Source organism: Eriocheir sinensis, chromosome 3 (genome assembly GCF_024679095.1).
Source record: "Eriocheir sinensis breed Jianghai 21 chromosome 3, ASM2467909v1, whole genome shotgun sequence".
Lineage (NCBI taxonomy): Eukaryota > Metazoa > Arthropoda > Malacostraca > Decapoda > Varunidae > Eriocheir > Eriocheir sinensis.
The window spans coordinates 19,637,671-19,659,739 of NC_066511.1; the positions used below are offsets into that span (position 1 = coordinate 19,637,671).

General features: G+C 37.9%; 1 protein-coding gene across 1 annotated transcript; it reads right to left on the reverse strand.

The window, feature by feature from the left end:
- Positions 1-11,381: 11,381 nt before the first annotated feature.
- Positions 11,382-21,876, reverse strand: LOC127006146 (retinoblastoma-binding protein 5 homolog). The gene is made up of 10 exons (XM_050875682.1): positions 21,707-21,876; positions 20,407-20,605; positions 19,555-19,672; positions 17,218-17,328; positions 16,538-16,719; positions 16,315-16,434; positions 15,071-15,224; positions 14,280-14,492; positions 12,961-13,207; positions 11,382-12,702 (listed from the first exon to the last, which is right to left on the reverse strand). The coding sequence occupies exons 1-10, from the start codon at positions 21,723-21,725 to the stop codon at positions 12,593-12,595; spliced, it is 1,473 nt and encodes a 490-aa protein (XP_050731639.1). The 5' UTR covers positions 21,726-21,876; the 3' UTR covers positions 11,382-12,592.
- Positions 21,877-22,069: the final 193 nt, after the last annotated feature.

Consider the following 22,069-nt stretch of genomic DNA (forward strand, 5'->3'; position numbering starts at 1 on the left):
GAGAGAGAGAGAGAGAGAGAGAGAGAGAGAGAGAAGATAAAAAAAACAAAAACACTTTCTTTCTGTTCTGTATTTCCATCTATTTCACGATTAATGTTTCCATAAAGCCTTAAAATCCCTGTCCCCTTATGATTCAGTAGCTGAAGGAACATATTGTTAAATCTTCTAGTATTTTACACAAAGGCTATATTTCAAGAGGATCCATAAAAGTTGTAAGATGACTAATATAATAAGACAGAGTAAGAGGCTTGCACATGCTGACCTCAAAAAATGAACCAACAAGCAAAAACAGATCCCAATTTCAAGTTAAAATATCGAGTGGAAAGATGACGTTAGAACCATCGTCGGAGCAGAATGGAGTACACAATGTTAACGAGGTTGAGGACGTTGGGAAAGGCCTTTGTCATGCAGTGGCCTAATAATGGCTGACGATAAACACAACTACTGCCCGACATTTATTCTGAGAGCCTGCAACGCTTTCAGGCATTACCCAAACAGACTTCCATGGTATAAATGCTAGTGTTGACAAAGCGGTCACTGAATGTGGGGTATGTGATCTTTAAAGTTTGGATACGCAGTGAAAGGGTAAAACATTGAAGCACTTGATTCGACAAAAAAAAAATCAGACAGCGGCTGATCTTTTTATTTCGAGATTCAAGAGCTTCAAAGTTTTACCCACTCATTCCACTGACCTTATTAAGAAGTATGATCAAGTGGTGCACCAAATGGGCGTGTAAACACAGGCCCTAAAAACCTCACACTATAAACAAGCCATCTGCCTCCACGCCGCGGCAGCACTCAGGCCTGACGCGCGGGACCTCAACAATATATCGTCCGGATAATGCGCCTCGGTTTGTTGTTCAGCTAACGATTGCTCTCACAATTTTGAACTGATGTCACTGTGGAATATTTCTTTACTTCAGTTATGATATATGCAAGGAAATAGAATCAACTAATATATATATATATATATATATATATATATATATATATATATATATATATATATATATATATATATATATATATATATATATATATATATATATATATATATATATATATATATATATATATATATATATATATATATATATATATATATATATATATATATATATATATATATATATATATATATATATATATATATATATATATATATATATATATATATATATATATATATATATATATATATATATATATATATATATATATATATATATATATATATATATATATATATATATATATATATATATATATATATATATATATATATATATATATATATATATAGATATATATATATATAGTAACATATTGATAACTATATATATTATATATATATATAATATTGCGATAGTTATAATTATATATATATATATATATATAATATATATTGCTGAAAGTGAAATGTGTGTACTTTATGATAGCGTACTGTTGATAGCGCAAGTGTGACAGTGATCTGTAAGGGGCTGATGTATTAACACAAAAAAAATATCTGGGTAAAATATTTAATCGTAACGCAGCTGTTTGCTGATAGTGGAGCGAGGTTGTGGCTGCCACGCTTCGTAAGTCACACAACAACCAAACAATGCAGTTGCATGATCAACCACTACACGGTTAAGTGAAAACGTGTGTCACACTTTAGAACGTGGTCTTCCATGTACCGGAGATCTTAAACAACGAAAGTTGGATATCTGCGCATAAATACTAAATAATAACAACCAGCGGGTTGTCTGTGGGGCGTATTACCACTCCTTGAGGCACCACCAGTCCTCCTTGTGACGCACTGAGGTACGGCAGCAGCAGAAAGCAGGAGTAACAGGAGCGGCGGCAACACAGCGTAGAAGACCTCAGCTCGATGATTCGCTAGATTTTTTTTTTTTTTTCATTATTTTCTATTTTTTATTTGGCGGTGAACACCTGGTAAGTTGAAGTAACTATTTTGCGTGGTGTTACATGGTGTTACCAGCGTGGAGGATATTATGGATTTAAGTCCGGAGGGCGGGAAGGGATAACCGTCTTGTGGGCTTTATGATCTTGGATATTTGGGGAGGTTGTCGTCTCCAGAGAAATGATAAACAAGGCTTTAATGACTTCAACCTCAGCTGACAGTGAAGGAAAAAATACAAATTACATGCACATTGTAAGTCTACGTAACACAATGCAATTTGAACACGCTTAAAAACACAGCAGAGTACGAGTTAATACACTACAATACAGCACAGTAGAAGCATGGTCCTTTCAAGACAATAGGGAGGTCTGCTGACGACAGAGTAGTAGGGTAATCCACTGCGGGTAGAGTACTCCAGTCCTCGGTTTGTTAATCAATCAGTGTGGGATAATAGCCCCGTCGGCCGTTGAACAGTGCAAAGCAAGGTTACAGGGCACAAAACCTCAGTGAGTGCACCATAGCTGTATGAACAGGAGCAAGGCGGGTGGTGTCCCGATAGAGACCTGAGTAGTCAGAAACTAGCTTGGAACGGGACCAATCGCTGGCGAGGTCATGTCACGAATCAACGAGGTTTGATATCGAATGACAAGGTCAGTAGGTCATGAATGAGGAAGAGGAAGAGAAGGAAGATGAAGAGAGGAAGAAGAAAATAAAGAAAAATGAAAAAGAATAATAGCAGCAAACACCACCACCTCCACCAACACCACCACCACCACCAACAACAACAACAACAACAAAGATGGACAACGATCTGGCGCCATCCACCAGGCCCCACAAGAGAGCTTACCGGCACATAAGAAATTGCGGGCTTTAGCCATTTATATATGAGAATATATTAAATGATTGACGCGGATTTTCCAGGTGACATGTTCGTAGAAGGACAGGTGACGTGTGTGTGTGTGTGTGTGTGTGTGTGTGTGTGTGTGTGTGTGTGTGTGTGTGTGTGTGTGTGTGTGTGTGTGTGTGTGTGTGTGTGTGTGTGTGTGTGTGTGTGTGTAAATAAATAGAAAAATAACTGATTGAATATATATATATATATATATATATATATATATATATATATATATATATATATATATATATATATATATATATATATATATATATATATATAAGAGTGAAAGAGAAAGGAATAAAAAGGGAAAGAGGGAAAAAAACTCGGACCTATTTATCTTGGCACACTGACTTGTCCTCGTTCCCAGGCGCGCGCGCGACCACACACACACACACACACACATACACACACACACACACACACACACACACACACACACACACACACACACACACACACACACACACACACACACACACACACACACACACACACACACACACACACACACATACACACATCACATCTCTCTCTCTCTCTCTCTCTCTCTCTCTCTCTCTCTCTCTCTCTCTCTCTCTCTCTCTCTCTCTCTCTCTCTCTCTCTCTCTCTCTCTCTCTCTCTCTCTCTCTCTCTCTCTCTCTCTCTCTCTCTGCTGCTTTGTTTCAATTTATGCAGTACACGCTAAAAACATTCAGATAAATAAGCAAAACTATTATATATGCTTGGTCTTGGTCTCAAAAGATTTTGGTCTCGGAGGGTCTGGTCTTGGTCTCTCTCTCTCTCTCTCTCTCTCTCTCTCTCTCTCTCTCTCTCTCTCTCTCTCTCTCTCTCTCTCTCTCTCTCTCTCTCTCTCTCTCTCTCTCTCTCTCTCTCTCTCTCTCTCTCTCTCTCTCTCTCTCTCTCTCTCTCTCTCTCTCTCTCTCTCTCTCTCTCTCTCTCTCTCTCTCTCTCTCTCTCTCTCTCTCTCTCTCTCTCTCTCTCTCTCTCTCTCTCTCTCTCTCTCTCTCTCTCTCTCTCTCTCTCTCTCTCTCTCTCTCTCTCTCTCTCTCTCTCTCTCTCTCTCTCTCTCTCTCTCTCTCTCTCTCTCTCTCTCTCTCTCTCTCTCTCTCTCTCTCTCTCTCTCTCTCTCTCTCTCTCTCTCTCTCTCTCTCTCTCTCTCTCTCTCTCTCTCTCACCTAAATACACAGCCAACTTCCGCACACTTGAGATCAAACGGCAAAAGTCACAGAAAACTCAGACAGACTATAAAAATCAAGTAACGGGTCTCCCTCCTCTCCCCTCCCCTTGCGCCTTCTTCAGTATACCTGGCTGCCTTCCGCCCCTCCCTCATCACCTGTGTTCACCTGTGTTGTTGCCAAGAGCACATCAACTTCCCTAATTAATGCCCAGTCCCCGCCATCGTCCTGACACCTGTTTACCATGCTCACCTGATGCCTGAGACGGCCAACCACACCTGTCACCTACCTTCTCATCATTCCCACGCTGCATTTCTTCCTCCTTCAAGCCGGGTAGAAGCTCAGTAACACGAGAGCTGCTAAGTACACTGTTGATTCATGTGTTTTATTTTTTATTTTTTATTAGTAAACAAGGAAAGACGAGCTGGAGGTGAGAAGCGGGAAGAATAGTAAACACCTCCAATAATTAACTTAGTGTTGAGGAGACAAGGGGCTAAAGTATTATGAAAGAAAGCGTAGGACAGAAGTATCCGGGATTCAACGAAATGCTAAACAGATGGAGAAAAGATAGATAAATGACGAATGTTAAAGTTGGATAGAGAAAAGTTGAGCGCACACACACACACACACACACACACACACACACACACACATCCACATAATTATAATCGTATACGTGTATTGCTTTGCCGCCCAACATTTCCCATGACACGTTATGCGGTCATGTGCAAACAATAATACATAAACTTCACAATATACAAAAGAAAGGAAGAAGTAAAGAAAGAAAGAAAAGAAGAAAGAAAGAATGAAAGAAAGACAAAGAAACAATTAAACAAATACAGTCCACACAGCTTTCCAGTGTCTTCGGTGGTGAGTGGCAGTTTAACACACGTCCAAATGCGTCTTGCAGGCCATCCAAGACTTTTCTTTAAATTAATATTTAGGTCAAATTATTTTGCTGCCAAGTACGAGTGCATCGGGTCTCGGAGCCGGCGCAGGTGTTAGTTAGGCTCATGGGCTTATGCGGAAGGGGCAATCATCTAAGAATAATACATCAAGCCTTATTGTGTTTGTGAGCCGTGTCCAACTGACTGACCTGTGGGTCGTTTGGCGTGGTGCACATGTGGGCGGGGCACGAGAGGTCTGCACTTGGACTTGACGTTTGATTATGCATATTTACAAAGATAAAATTGTTGCTAAGGGATCGATAAATACTTTCTGAGGTAAATTAAGCAATTACCAACAGAAGGAAGTCAAGCATTGGCGAAGTAGTTTGTATCTTACAATAAAGTTTTAAACAATGCTGTCTACGTATGTTGATAGCTTGGGGAGACTTCTCTGGACACCATTTTGGATATCAAGTGAGAGCAGATGAGAACGTTCTTCAAGTAATGTTGTCTCTCACTGGCCGTCACGTCACAACATTGTGGCATTTCACTTTTTTCTGTGCGTGTTGAAGTTATATAAAACAAGAATCCCATTGTATAGTAAGATCAGCCAGGAGTTCCAGACGAGCCAGTCTTACCTTCCTGACCTCTCTGTAAATATTTCTACATTTATTATACATCAAAGATTAAACCTGAGATCGGAGAGATGAGTGAGAACCCATTTCTCTAGTGAAAAACATCAAAAAAGCGTCTTTTGGCTGCATAACGGCCACTGACCACAATAAAGATTCAAGTTAAATTTCACAGCTACACATCAGCTTCTTACATAGCCAAGGCTTACTCTTTATGTCTTTTACAGAAATAGTTATGAACAATGAACGATTAGTTAAAGAAAAAAAACTCACCTCGACAAGCAGCTCTTGCGATGAGAGCAGTAGTTAGAGGGTTAAAAGCTTGCCTCCATTTTTTTGCTATTTTATAGGCAACAAATGTAGGCTACTTAGACATATCCTTATCATCATTATGCATGTCAGTACCTCCCAAAAGTAAATACATAAAAAGTTGCATTTATTGAGCTATATACCTTAAGGTGCCCATACACCATCAGTCATGTTTGCGTAATCATGACTGATGGTGTATGGCCAGCAGTAGACTAGAGGTGTGCCGATAGTATCGGTATCGGCAGCATCGACCTTTAGCTATTTGTAGTATCAATATCAGTATCGGCAAGGTGAAAATATGGCCGATATTCCGATACTTTTCTGGCTTATTTATTATGTGATTCGAATTTTTTACCATCAACTTTCAAGATGATCCAGTTATAGTTATTCGCAAATTCCCTTATTTCTAATATCAAAATACAAGTAATTACGTGCTTTTATAATCTTAAAGATATGTAATCAAAATAAAAAGTATCGGTATCAGTATCGGCAAAATATCGGCCATTTGTTAGTATCAGAGTATCGGAGTAGCGGTATCGGCTGAAAAGTGAGCATCGGTATCAGTATCGGTATCGGCTAAAATCGTGGTATCGGCATATCTCCGCTAAAGACATCCCCTCGATGGACAGAATGTCGTATCAGCGTCTTCAACGCAGTGAGTGGTTAACTTAGACCAATGGCGATGAAAATAAAGACTTGTCAAAAAATTACAGAGAAGATATTATCCTTGATCTGATAAGTTATTCCAATAAAATTTCACTAGCCTTTACCTTTCGGTGGGACTGGTGAGTTCAAAAACTGTTGAATGACTGGTGGACAAAATATTATTAGCTTCAGTAACAATCCGTAGCATGGTATATCCGCCAATATACATCTCTTCGCCTTGCTACTGCATTATTATTAAAAGAAGAAAACATATCTTGGATGTAATGTTCAAAAGCATATATATATATATATATATATAGTATATATATATATATATATATATATATATATATATATATATATATATATATATATATATATATATATATATATATATATATATATATATATATATATATATAGTATATATATATGCCTTAGCGACGGTAGGCTTTCTTCAGGGGCCTGGTGGTCAGCCCAAGCCCATCATGGCGCAAGCAATTTTTATGGTGGCGCCATTTATTCTTGGCGCATGCTGCCCCCCGGAACTCGTTCTTGATTCACTTGGACGGTTTCCTCTAGAGTCCGGGTTGATGGGTGGGCTTCAGGACAGCATGTGGATAGTCTTAGGCCACTCGGCAGTGACTGAAAAATCCCAAGTGGTAGCGGCGGATTCGAACCTGCGTCGCCCAGTACGCATTGAATGCGGGGCTTGCACGCTAACCACTCAGCCACCGCCTACCCGAATAAATAAATAAATAAATACATCTATATATATATATATATATATAGATATATATCTATATATATATATATATATATATATATATATATATATATATATATATATATATATATATATATATGCTGAGCGTCTGCTGTCCGTACCACAATAAAAACAAAACTTAAATGAACACAAGCTGTTTCCGGACACGAGGAAGGAACGACCAGTCTTGGTGGGACGAACAGCGTCACAATTCATATGGGTCAAGGTAAGTGTATCCCTAGTTGGCAACAGTTGGAAGCTATTAGGTACTTATATTATATCGTATAATTATGTAATTTCACTGTCATACAAGAATGGGTATGTCTGGAGATGTTGAGAGAAATAGCCTGATCGGAAACAACAAACAAATATGTTTCGGATATATTTTTCATAACTGCCATGATATGAAAGGACAGCACTATTGTAGGACACGCTAGAGGGTTGTTAGTGGAGGCAAAGTTCAGTGAGTGGAGCTAGGCATCATTGTGATTTCGCCTCACGTGGCAACATAAAGTTGAAAATTGATAGTGCCGCACATATCGCCAGAGAGGTCAAGCATTTAGGCGAGTATGTGCGTGTGAGACAAAGAATGAGAAAAACGGGTATATTTGGCAGGGAAAGGAATGTTGTTTTCAGTTCAAGCATATTGTGTTCAGCCTGAAGGTACACTCGGACTCTAATGGGAAGGAGCCGATACCCTCCAAATAATGAACCCTAAAATCACGACCTACAAGTAGCAGTGGGCACTCAAGGCCAAACCAAATGTGTGTGTCCGGTTGGGGGGTGGGGAGGAGTCACAGGCGTCCCTTTCCCCAGTCTCGTCCCAGTGCTCGAGTTCCATCTATAAGCAGCGCCCTGGCCCATGTCCCCAGTGTGCCAAATCCCCACATTGTGCCTGGACTCTGAGGCAGGTGCTAGGGCTCGGCGGCCCATTTTATTTCAAGGTCATGTCATAAGTAAAACTCTCTCTCTCTCTCTCTCTCTCTCTCTCTCTCTCTCTCTCTCTCTCTCAGCGTCAGCAGCCTGTATCATTCCTCTGTAGAGAACGCTAGACCTTAACCAAACCTTTCCATTCTTTTCTGTGTTGTGCCTCTAGTTTCCAGCTTTGATGCAAACGCTATACATATTTAATTCATTCGTCTAGTAAACGGACTTTATTTGGGTCTTTTTGATGTTATGTCATATTTTGTCACTTTTTTTCTCGATGTTTTTCTCTTTTTTTTTCCTGATCATACACATGCATTCTCTGTTTATTTAAATTCGTATACTCGGCAATTTAGAGGAAACTATTTATGTATTATTTCCCAAGGACTCGAATCGCAACTCACGTTTCAGTGGACTGCTTCAGGTACTACCACACAAGATCTTGCTTGATCTTGCTACCACAAACCTGGGTCCCGACATCACGAAAACCGAGAGCCACCTGCTGCCTCAACAGAGCACGGCTCGCGGGGACAACTTTGTAAATAAGTGTGAATGAATGAGGCGGCGCGCAGCCAAACTCGTAACAAACCCCTGTATGCTCGCCTGTCACCCGTGCTTGTTGGGTGTCGAGGAGTTTGAACAAGACTTAAATAATATACTCTACAAAACAATATAGATGACAAACTAATTGGTTTAATTGCCCGTGTTTTAAGTTAGCGCGCAGCAGTGAATAACTTGAATTAAAGATGTGGGTTATGAGGTGTCACTTTCACGTGCTACGGCTGAGGTTGGAAACTTCGTGGCCCACCCAGAGCGCGGCAGCACGATTGGTCGACGCAGAGGCCAGTAAGTAGGTCGGTCATCCACGAGCCACTATGCCAATACTTGCCAACTCGGGCAACAGAAAAATTTGGTGGCTGAGTGCCGTGTTCATGATTTGGGCTGCTTCATGCGCCCGATGACCACTGCACCGTGCCGGCACCACAGATATACATACCCTCATGGACAGCCCGTCGGGTCAGTGGAGTGCATATTGCCATTTTTTTTTTTTTTTTTTTTGCTTCAAATACTGAAGAAAAAAGATGCATGGGAGGAATAGGGGAGGGATCATATGTGTGTATGTGTGTGTGTGTGTGTGTGTGTGTCAGGTAGGGCCAATCAAGAGGGGGACAGTCGGTGCCTTTCATCACACGTCAGGATATAGCACGGCCAGAATAGTGCAAGAAAGGCCCAAAGTTGGCAAGAGGAAATCCCCCTTCCTCTCATTCGCCCAACACTAGTTCTGTGCCATAGCCTTCGAGCAACTGGCTGCAGCTTTTTTCTTATTTTTGTATATGACACTTAAAAGTAAAGGGTGACATAATTGAGGTCGCAAGGGTGGGATATGTACCGGCACCGCCATAGTCCCTCCCAGCCACACTAAGTGCCCTGAACTTGAAAACAGAATGTAGGTTCGACGCAAATCCTGCCCTAGATTTATAAACTGACCAGAACCACTTACAAAATACTATTGATTGTTACCATTACGGAAACACTGGCTGTATCCAGATAGAAAAGTAGAAATACAAGGAAAACAGGAGAGTGAATGAAGCAAGTGGAGCTTATGCCTGCAAATAACATCGTGCGTGCATGTGTGCGTGCATGTGCACATGGATTTCTTCTTAACTAGAGCTCATAAGACCTTAAAAGCATATTACTGGAGAGCTTTAGCAAAGGACCTAACAAGAGCAAGCGCCAAAGCTAGGCTAATGATGAAGATGATAATAATAATAATAATAATAATAATAATAATAATAATAATAATAATAATAATAATGATAATAAAAATAACTAGGTAATAATAATAAAAATTATAATAATAATGATAACAATAATAATGATGATGATAATAATAATAATAATAATATTAATAATAAAAATAATAATAATAATAATAATAATAATAATAATAATAATAATAATAGTGATAATAATGATATCATTATTGTTACTATTATTATTATTATTATTATTATTATTATCATTATTATTATTATCATCACTATTATTATATTAATATTAATAATAAATAATAATAACAATAATAATAACTAGCAGTCTTCTACCTCTTAAATTCAGCAGCCATGTTGCCTCTCTTTCTGTCTTCTATTGATATTTTCATGCTGACTGCTATTCTGAACTTGCTAACTGCATGGCTCCTCCCCTTCCGCGGCCCCGCTGCACACGACTTTGTACTCTAGCTCATCCCTATACAGCCCAAATCCCTTATGCAAGAGTTAACCAGCATCTTCATTCTTTCATCCCTTACCCTGGTAAACTCTGGAACAATCTTCCTTCGTTTATATTTCTCCCGCCTACAACTTGAACTCTTTCAAGATGAGAGTATCAAGACACCCCTCCATCCAAAATTGATCTCTCTTTTGGCCACTCCTCTAAACTCTTTTTAAAGGGGCAGTGATTAGTGGGCTTTTTTTCAATTATTGTATTTCTTAGCCCTCCCTTTACTGTAAAAAATAATAACAAAAATTTTTAATTATCAATAAACCAAAAAATAGAACCAGTCTATTGAACCCTATTCACTGCAATGCAGTTCAGTGCATTTAAATTCAGTTAAGTATACTGTTGATCAATGAAATACACGTATAAAAACCTTCATTCACACATTTAATAAACATTAAAATCAAATAAGAAAAAAGCTTGAGGGAAGTTTGGCTCAACAAAAGTAAGATTCAACTAGTTAATTCATTCACTTAGTCATCAGCAATATGTCAATCATCAATGTTTTGTAATACTGTGAAGTAAAGAAAAATAGCTACCATATGCATAAGATACCTCATATTGATATTTAATCTTCAAATTTAAATATATGGCTTAATTGGTGAAGTTCCAGTTCACATCTGATCTGAGGATCTTGCATAGAAGTGCCATTTTGATTTTTCCATGTCACAATCAACTCTGGATGGGAAAAAAAAAAAAAAAAAGCTTCTCAAAACATAATATCTAAGGAAAGGAGGAAACAAGATATCTCAATTATGTAAAACACTGCACTCCAACATGCTGATGCCAAATTTACAGTTCCATGTACCTAATCAATGAAGTCATGCTTCCAGGGTCAAAGAAAAAATAACTTACAAGAAGATAAAAATCAGCAGCAACCTCAAGTATCTTCCTTGAGCTGGAAAGACACTTAGATCTGAGAGAAGTCAGCAGTGCTAATGAGATTTAAGGTGATTGATGTTCAGAGGAGCTTTTTATTTTATTGTTTGCAGATTCCTTGGGCAGCCTTTGTAACATGTTTCTGTACCAATGAAGATATTTATGTATACTCAGCAGACAATGTTTCTTCTGCACTGGAAGAAGCAGTACCTGGATGTAATATATTTGAACCTTCAACAGACATGAATAAGTACTCTCTCAAGTACATGGTAAGTCTATAGCTGTTATTTATTTTTATTTTTTTATTAATTTGTTTGCAACTTACATCTAACCAAGTGAATTGTTAATTTTGTGGGCATAAACATCTTGGAAAATTAGTTCAGGTAGATGGCAAGAATGTTTAGGGGCATGCTCTTTTTCTCTCTAATAATTTGTACTTCACCAAACCTGTCTAAGACAGAGAGAGGATGGAAAGCACCATTCATCCATTATTAGGGATACAGAGGGAACATAAGAAAAGAATTGAAGAGCAGGAGAGAAAATTAAAAAAGGATTGATTACTCATTGTAATCAGTCAAATGGATCAGCATAAAATAATACCAGAATACTGATAAATTCTGTACATTCATAAGGTAATCCAAGAGACTTTTTTTCAGTATGTTTACATATTACTAATCTATTGAGGGCATTTTTTCTGTTGAGAAACATTGATTCTGTAGTGGGAGTTCATCTATTCATTAAACATCCCACGCAGAAGACAGGCAAAGTTTTTGTCTTAAATTAATGTCAAATTTACATAGGATACTTCTCACAAGATGCTATTCATATTTTGTGAAATCAAATAAAATCATGATCTTCATTTATAAAATGTCAGTAGCTACTCATGAAATCTTAAACTGATACTTTTTAAAAAGGCTAAAATTATTTATAGTTATTTACCTCTTATCATCAAATACCTACTAAAACCTAGCAACTTTGCATGAATTTTCTAGGGGCTATTTCCTTTCAGATCTGCAATTTTGATGCAAGATATGGATGACTGTCATATATTCTTATTACAAATAACATCCATTATAAAATATCTTTGTTACAACATTTGAAATATAATAGTTCAAAATTGCATTTCTTAAAGTCAGGTACACTTTCAATTCTCAAGAATGGCAAAGAGAATTGGTCTGTTTGTGGTGATTGTGTGTATGAGTAAAAAATGTATGTGTGTGTGTGTGTGTGTGTGTGCATTTATATTAAGTAACAATATGCAAATGTGTGAAAGGAAAAATGGAAATGAAATTTGCCATTTTAATGCTTTTTCCTATCCTTTTTGCTGTCTCCTTTTGAGTTATTTCTCCCTTTTTTGCTTCCTGTTGCTTGCTTTTCCTTGGGTCTGTTGCTCACAAGAGGATGAACCTCTGAAATGAAGAATGGTAAGTTACATGAAATAACTGATTATATATAAATCTCTATTGCATGAAAATGAGATGTCCATATATGTCATAACTTAACATGTCTTACCAAAAGCCTTTACCAAGTGGAATAATTGCTCCATTTTTTTATGATTTGGTTTAAGATTTAATTTTAGCCATTATAAAAATTATTATCTGTGATTCTATGATACATTATTAAAATATAGCTTTTACAGCATTACCCAGGAGGCAAATAATCCTTACCATCAGTTGGAGCATTTTCCAAGGAAACATCATGGGTTTTCGGCCTTTTCTTTTTAGGTGAAACATTTTCTTTGCTGTCACCCGATCTCTTGGAAGAAAGGTCTTCATTTGGTGCTCCTTCAGGGCCCCATCCTTCCTCTGGTTCCTCTATCTCAGGTGAGATGGGTAAGTAAAGGAGAGCATGGCTGTCATCATCTTCATCAGAACTACAAAATGCAGCCACAGGATCAGCACTGGTGACATCAACCTGTATGAAACATGGCCTCATTAAACATTACTATTATGAAAGAATTCCCCAAGAGGAAACTTTTAACATCCAACTCACCCACTGATAAACCTAGATTTACTTAATTATGTTCACTTGTTTTAATGACAATGAACACTTCCACACTCTTAGGGCCAGTCTTACAGTCCAGTACAGCATGTTTGTAAGCTCCCCAACCAAACACAAAACACGACGAGAATTCCTTGTATAGTGTTTTTTTTTCACATTTGTTATCTTTTTTTTATGCCCTTGAACTGATTCCTCTGCTGTAAAAAAAAAAAAAAAAAAAAACTATACAAGGAATTTTCGTCGTGTTTTGTGTTTGGTTGGGGAGCTTACAAACGTGCTGTACTGGACTGTAAGACTGGCCCTTAACCTGAACTGCAGGAATATCTAGGTTTTGCTTACACCCAAGGTGCAATAGGCAAAAAGAAATGCCATTTCATGCCTAATATAAAAAAATCTCATTATCAAAACCTCATTCCCCCCACAAAAATCTAAAGTAAAAAAATATACTCATTGTCATATCTTTATCTTGATACAAGTTATACAATAAAGCATCACTTTTGTGAACTAATAAGAGCTACCTATATTCAAGATATCGAGGTGTTTCCTGAACAGAGGGAATTGTCCTTGGTATACACGACCTGTATATGCAGATGATTCAAACACTCACAAGTTTCTATCGTCAATCACAATATCTTACAACTGAAAGTGATCAAATCATTTATGAACAACCTACACTCACAATCGGGTCTGAAATGAGTTTGTGCTTTGGTTACAGCAGCTCTGTGGTCAAACGTTGCACTCTTTAATTAGAAGTTATGTCAAGGTTACAATTCCTGGGTCACATAGCTAAGAAAATCATGCTATGCAGTTATAATAGTTAAGAATAAAAGGCCACCTAAATATCTTAAAGTCCCCTGAATTTCATTTTAAGTGATTTACCATACAACATGTTTTTTTTAGTGAGTCAAACCTAGCTTCAAATTTCAACTGGTTTACTCTCTTAAAATGATATCCAAGGCTCACCACACAAAAGCACATGTCTCACCTCCACATCCTCTTCCCTTCGCTCCTGGCTCAGCTCAACACTCTTGTCCTCATCACTTTGATCAAACTCACTCTCCCGCTCCTCATACTCAACATTCTCATCAAGCTCCTTGAAATCTGGTGCAAAAGCAGACCAATTTTCCACTTGGTTCTGAGACCAAATCGACACAACCCCTGAACTGATGGAAGCCATGATTGGTCGGACAGGATGCCACTGTGAAAAAAATTATATCTTGTGAAAATGTAAAACAGATGAGGGAATAAGATATGAAAAAATAGAAATGTTAAAACACTCCACGAAAGGCATAAAAGTGACATGAGAAAAGGAAGCACCAAGATAAACTGATGGATGTGCACAGCAGACAACACCACACTGCTTTCCCTTTGACTTCAGCTAATAGAGTAACTTCAGAAAATGAGATATGTGGACCATCATAAGAAGACAAACAATTTAGGGAACAGTAAGTGATATATGATGCATTTCTATATACACTCAAGTTGTTGCTTCATATTTACAACAGGTCCTGTAAAAACTCATTATTTCCATGTAAAATCAGAGGCTCCCATAAAAGGGCAAGTAGCCAGTCAATATTTCTGAGATCTTCAAGAAACTTTATGCAAAGGTTGGAACTTTCTGTAATACAATCTCCAATTAGCTATGCTTGTTTATATACAGAGCAAAGCATGCTGATTTCAAAGATGTTTATATCAGATGGATGATAATTGTTTAAAAATTTAACAATCTGACTAGTCAACAAGTAAGATTTGAAATTCCGAATGATGATAACTTACTACAACATCTAGCAGCATCTCTCCCTTTGTGCCATGTAAAATCTTCACTAAGTTGCCAACACTTCTCTCCCAGATGTAAAGAGAGTGTTGACGAGCTGATCCAGCACATATGTATTCCCCATCGCCTGAGAAACAACATTTCTTCCACATGGTTCTGAAAAGGCCAAATTATTATAGCCTTTAGGAGTACAAATGACTTTGAACTTATACATAAAAATAAATATAACAACAAATCAAAATACAAAATATTTTTATTTAGACATCATAATATTCAATTCAACATTTGAAGCTTGAACACTCTCATTCACAGGAAATTAAGAGGAAGATGGCAGAACCCAAGACATGAGTAGGATCCTATACTTTTCCTATAAATTGCAAATGCACACACACTTGCTTAAAACAGTGTCAACTCCTGCCCATGAGATAATCACATATGTTTTACTTACAATTATATTCTCAAGCACTTGAATTTCATTCCATTTATGAATATCCTAAACATTTCCTTTGCTTCTATCTCATTCTCCACAATCAGCACCATGTCATCAGCATAAAGTACACCACATGGAACCCCTATCTAAATTTACTAGACAGCCTCAGGTATTGTGGTTACTGGTGAAGGGCTTAAGACATACCCTTGATGCACACCCACACCAGCAGAAAACTCTTCACTCAATTCTTCACCCTACCTTGTGTGGCTGCACCTTCACACATTGCTAGGGCTACTAACTAGCCATTCTTTAACCTTAATCTCCTCATAGCTCATTTCAACACCCTACTGAGCACTGTATCAAATGCTTTCACCAGGTTTACAAAAACAAAGTGTTCTTTCTTTTGTCAATGCAGTTTTCCTGTAACAATCTAACAATGACCAGACCAAAAGTAGATTACACCTCTAATGCATTTTGGGCATATCTAACAACCAGAAATCTGGGAAGATGGGCTCAAATAATTCAAAGTATAGGAGAATAGTACTTTAATCGTATATTGGAAATCAAATTACACCCACAAATAATATATTGTGCTAGCATGTCCTATGGAAGAAGAAAAACAAAAAACTATTGTGTACCAGTGAATTACATTAACTACGTATTGCATTTTCTTTAATAATACATGACCTTGAAGCTGCTGGGAAATCAAGTTAGTTATTCCTCGGGATGGGAGATAGTTTTGATGATGACAATGATGATTGAGCTCATAAAAACACAATATTAAATGAAAACCTCAAATACAAGCAAAAATCTTACTTGTTAACCAGATCCTGAAGTTTTTGGGTGGGCTCTGGATCATCATCTTTTCCACTTTTCAGAACTTTCCGAACATCATATACCCTTATAACACGGTCAGCTGAGTTGACCAAGAAGAAACTGAAAGGAAATCATTTCATATTAGCATACAAAAATTTACAAACATTTAGTTATATGGGTGGTGCTAAGGTCAACAAACTAGAATTAAGTATGAGCTGCTTACTCTGTCCTCCGAGAAAACTCTATGCTCTTGATGGCTGCAGCACTTGATGTCCCTGGTCCAATTCTAAACGAATTCTTGATTTTCAGGTCAGGGCAAGTAAGGATAAGTAGCTTGCCCCTACTGTTCCCTGTGTAGATGCAGTCTCCACGGCGATCAAATGACGCTACAATGCTTACGTCTCCCTGTGAAAAAAAAAACTATGGTATTAGCCTTATGTGTAAATGCTGTACCTAGTCCATTCACTGGAGGTGGATCCCTAGCTCCTACCTGGAAAGGAAAGGATGCTGCTGATTGGCTATTGGCAGGCAGGGTGTCTGGTGTTTCTACTGCCAAAAACACTCATGTAGGTTAAAAAAATATTCAAATTTCTTTACTTAGTTTACCTATATACAAATTACAGAAGATAAGCAAATTTTGTTTGCCTTATTGGGTTAAGCAGTCAAAGTACTGTAATTATGACAGGATTTTCAAAACTTGATATGATAAAAAGTAAAGTAATTACAGTGAGTATATGAATCAGAAAATCTCATTTAATGTGTATACCATAATATATGCCCTAAACATGATTTTAGTTCATGCACTTGATTCACTGGACAAGTGGTCAGCACTATTAATCATGATAAACAAAAAGTAACCAAAGAAAGCTTTCTATACAAACACAAATAAATTTGGTTCTTCACCTCATCATCCATAGGAATAATTTCATGTGAGGCATCCATATGTACCAAGACTGCTGGATGTCTCATGGGACACACAAGGAACATCTTGTCATTTCTTGGGTGAAACTGCACCTGAGGAAAAGAACAAAACTTTAGTGTAATGTCCAGAGTACTGTATTATGTACGTAATAAGCTGAAAAGGAAGAAAAGGAAGAGGAGGAGGAGGAGGACTCTAGGTGCATCATATTTTTTCTACTCTGGAAAAGGCAAGCTACAATGCCCAAGGATATACAGGGATGACCAGACAACAGACCAGGGTTCATTATTTGGTGAGGTGACATAAATCTAAAATTTAAAAACTAGAACTAGATCTTAAGCAAAAACAGAAGTTTGACTTTGGGGGCTCTCACTGTTCAGTCATCATCATCATTTCATTGACACCTGCTCCTAGGAGCTCCCACCAGGGGATGGCCACGGCAGAAGAGCTTCCAACTTTCTCTATCCAGACACTTCATCCTTGCCTGCTGAAAGTTTCTCAAAGATCTTTCCCCCCTCTCCCCAACGTACTCTTGCACCCTATCCCTCCATTTCACTGGAGGTCGTCCTCTAGCATTCCCTCCCGCTATCTCACTTACATACACCCTTCTGGTCATCTTACTCTCCTCCATTTGCTCCATGTGGCCAAACCACTTTAAAGTCTGTCGCTTCACTTCTTCCACCACTCCACACTTCTTCCCTTCACCCCTGTGACACATTCCAAAATGCTCGTACACACTTTATTTACTCATTCCATTCATTCTACTCACACCATAAGCACTCCTCAAATAACTCATTTCCACTGCCTGTACTCTAGACCTCTGACTTTCATTCCAGGCCCACGTTTCACTTGCATATGTGAGGGTTGGTACTATTATTGTATTTCTCAAATCCCTCTTTACCTCCATGCTCACACTTCTGCCATTCATGATTCATCCCAAAGACCCTGCCACCCTTCTTCCTTGCAATGCCCTTTCTCTTATATCTCCCTCCATACCACCATGCTTACACATAACTGATCCAAGGTACTTAAACTCATTGACCTCCTCCATTTCTTCACCATTCAGAATTATTTTGCATTCTTTTTCACATTCAATTTCCACTCTATATGGGCATACAAAATCTAAAACCTCACTTCTACTTCGCTCACAAACCATCACATTACTTTTGCTGACATTTACTTTCAGCTTTCCCCTATTACAGACACTATCAAAAACACTGACCAAATTTTGTAGGTCACTCATTTTTTGCAATGAGCACTGTGTCATCAGCAAACAGTATCAAATTCAGTACCCATTTCCTTCCCTCATCGAACAGTCTTACTCCAACTTCTCCAACTTTGCCCTTAATTTCTCTAACACCATCCATATAAATATTGAATAACCATGGTGACATGACGTACCCTTGTCTGAAGCCCACTTTTATCTCAAAATGTTCATTTGTTTCTCCAGTAATTTTGACACATGCAGATGCATCCTCATAGAAAGACTTTATTGCACTAAGCAGTTTTCCTCCCACACCATAAATCTTTAAAACATCCCACAATGCAATCCAATCGACTCTGTCATAAGCTTTTTCCAAATCCATGAAGGCAGCATATAGTTTCTTTCCTTTTGCTAATATTTTTTCTACTACCATCCTGAAGGCAAATATCTGATCCACACATCCCCATCCCTTCCTGAAGCCTCCTTGTTCTTCACTGATTTTCTCTTCTGTAAGTCTTTGCACCCTCTCTATTATGACTTTTCCATATACCTTTCCGGGTATACTCAGGAGACTTATACCTCTATAGCTCCCACATTCCCCTCTCCTGCCCTTCCCCTTGTAAACTGGGACAATGATGGCTTTTGTCCAGTCTGCTGGCACCACCACAGCAGAAATATTGAAGTGTGGAGGAGATGTAGTTGTTAAATGGATGGTCAAGATATGTGAAGTAGCATGGGAGGGGGTCCCATGCTACTTCACATATCTTGACCATCCATTTAACAACTACATCTCCTCCACACTTCAATATTTCTGCTGTGATTCCATCAATTCCTGCTGCCTTTCCATTTTTTAATCTTTTTATTGCCTGATTTACTTCTTCATAAGTTATACTTCTGTTCAGTCAAATATATAAATGTTATATGCATTAATTAATGTTTTCCCAAGTGTTATACTACTGGTTTCCCTCTTCTCAAATTCTAGATTTATGTCATAAAATGAAAATATAAGACCAATCATTGGGTCTAACAACAGCTTTTAGTGTAATCTTATTAATTGGGTCTTGAAAATATGTCTACACTAAAAAAAAAGTATTTTCCCACAGCCTCAGATTCTTACCTTCATTACAGGTGACGGAAATCTATACTTGATATCACACTCCCCTGACAACACATCCCAGATGCACACATTGTTGTCTGTTGAAACACTCAGCAGCTTGTATCCAGCTCTTGACCAACTGGTAATAAAAATGAAAAATATTAACTGAAGAAACAACTATAAGATAACTACACAAAAGATCACACATCTTAAATCCTAAAGCTTTGCCCTTTCTTTAGTCTTTGCAGTGTCTATGAGTCATCCTTATCCTGCATTTTGCATGTAACAAAAATTGCAGGATTTATTTTTTAATGCACAACTAAATTTTGACAGCTACTTCCTTTCTGAAATTTCTTTATTAAAATATCTGACAATTAAAGTGTTTGCAGCTGCATATGAATATTTATAATGGCATCACACAACCATTAATCTTATTCTCACTAATATGTCATGTATGTTAAACACTACTTCCTTCCTGACCCTCTAACAAGTAATGATCACAATAAATTAATAAATAATTCAACAAGAACTTACAGAGTCTCACAAGTGATTCTGACCAACTCCTGACACCAACAACTAGGTACTAGGATTATAAAAATGATGTAATGAAGACTGGAAAAGCTAAACTGTGAAAATACATGAAATGAGTTCATTAATCTTCAATATGTATAGTTTACATTTAAAATTTTCACTAAAATTCATTAAAGAAATTGGTCTCTCATGTTTTTGGGACAACTCTTCACTCACCTATTTATCTGTAAATTCAATGAGCACCTGCACACCAAAATATCAATTATTCAGCAATCTATAACTATGATATCTGTGATGGGATATAATATACAGGATACATTCTGGCACACCTTGGGCACTAACCTGAGAGAACACACTGGGTGGACATGGGCACTGATGACTTTGGCAATCCCTCGAGTGAGGAAGTCCCAGATGACGATGCGACCATCATTACAACCAACAGCCAACAGTGTCCCTCGCCTATTAAATGCACACGTAACGGCCAATGAGGCACAGTCCAGAGCCCCATCAAACTCTTCTGGATAATTCTGGCCAAATGATTCTGGAAACAAAACATTAATTACTGAGTAATAGATCTTGATAGAAGAGTTTTAGTCCAAATGCTTTCCTATTGGTATAAATCAGGTACCTACCATCTTATTTCCTCTAACCAATGAGTGACATGGTTCATTATATGACCAATGACAGGAACTTTCTCATAGTTATGGCAATAAAACTTGGGTATATATATATATATATATATATATATATATATATATCTATATATATATATATATATATATATATATATATATATATATGAATGATTTGAATTAGCCTCATGGTTGACTTGGAGTTAGCAGGGTGTTCTCCCTCCCATCTTACGGATAAGGTTGGGTTGGTTTACATTAGGCTTGTTTGGATTATGTTATGCAGGAGGGCTTAGACAGCAAATTTAGCAGAAAAATCTTTAGTATCTAGAGGTCATTCACTCCACACAGTTAAAGGACTCTACAACCCAAACATAGAACATTAACAAAACCAAGCTTAACTGCAACATAGAAGGTATTAGCTAATTTGAAAACAGGGATAGCCATCATGTATAAGGTTAATTCTGACTTTATGTATTTAGTGTGGCTCTGAAACCAGTGCAGCATCTATAATTATAGTAGCTTCTGGAAAACTAAAGAAACCTAAAAATTTTGATGTATAAAGTTTGAGTGCAATCAAGAAAATGCTCTTTATTATGGAGATAGTTTTAATTTTCAAAATTCACTAAATGATTGACTTTGCAATGCCTGATGTGCACTGGCTGCCACCCTGCTCCCACCCATTATCGCTGGCCAGCGCAGTGGACCCACCCCTGCCGCTACCCCATCCCGCCCCATGCTGAGTGCTTCTGCCAGCCCACACCGCATACCGAATAAATTTAAACTAAGCTAACCTAACTTAACCTACCTAACAGGGAGCTTCGTCCCCCTCGACCCCACTAATGGGGGAACTTCGCTCCCTCGACCTCCCTTCTACTTTCTGTAAGTCATTCGTTACTGCACTGCATTCTGGGACCAAAAAAAAAAATCCATAATGTAAGTATTAATTTAGCAAGACGTAGCTACCCCTTCTTCAACGACAGCCCTAAAATACTCCTCTAAATTAAACATACCCAGCAACTCTAAATTCATGTTTCACTATGATTTCTAAAGACCAGGCTCGGATCTGTTTTGAGTGGCTGCTCCTGGATGTGTTGAGAGCACCTCCCCGGCAAAGAATGTATTATTATCCTCGCCCAGCGCCGCTCCTCTGCTGGTGGTGTTGTCACTGCACAACAACAACACTGTGCTCCCTTGGGCGTCCGGATTTTAGCTTTTGCAACGGCTCCCTATTCCTGTTTCTTCTTGTTTTCTTATTTGGTTTATTGTTTTCAGTAACAGAACTATTACAGACTTTAACTTTGTTTTCAATCAGTTGTTCAGGCTGGTTCCTCTTCTCTCTTCCCGTGTTTCCAGAAAAACATCCCGTTGCCAGG

Excerpts from the sequence above, each read along its gene's own strand:
- LOC127006146 (XM_050875682.1), bottom strand. Across the intron at positions 19,673-20,406 it reads CACCCAGTGTGTTCTCTCAG|TTGGTCAAGAGCTGGATACA; the intron begins GTTAGTGCCCAA and ends TTTTATTACCAG. Across the intron at positions 12,703-12,960 it reads GGAAAATGCTCCAACTGATG|AGGTTCATCCTCTTGTGAGC; the intron begins GTAAGGATTATT and ends TCTTCATTTCAG.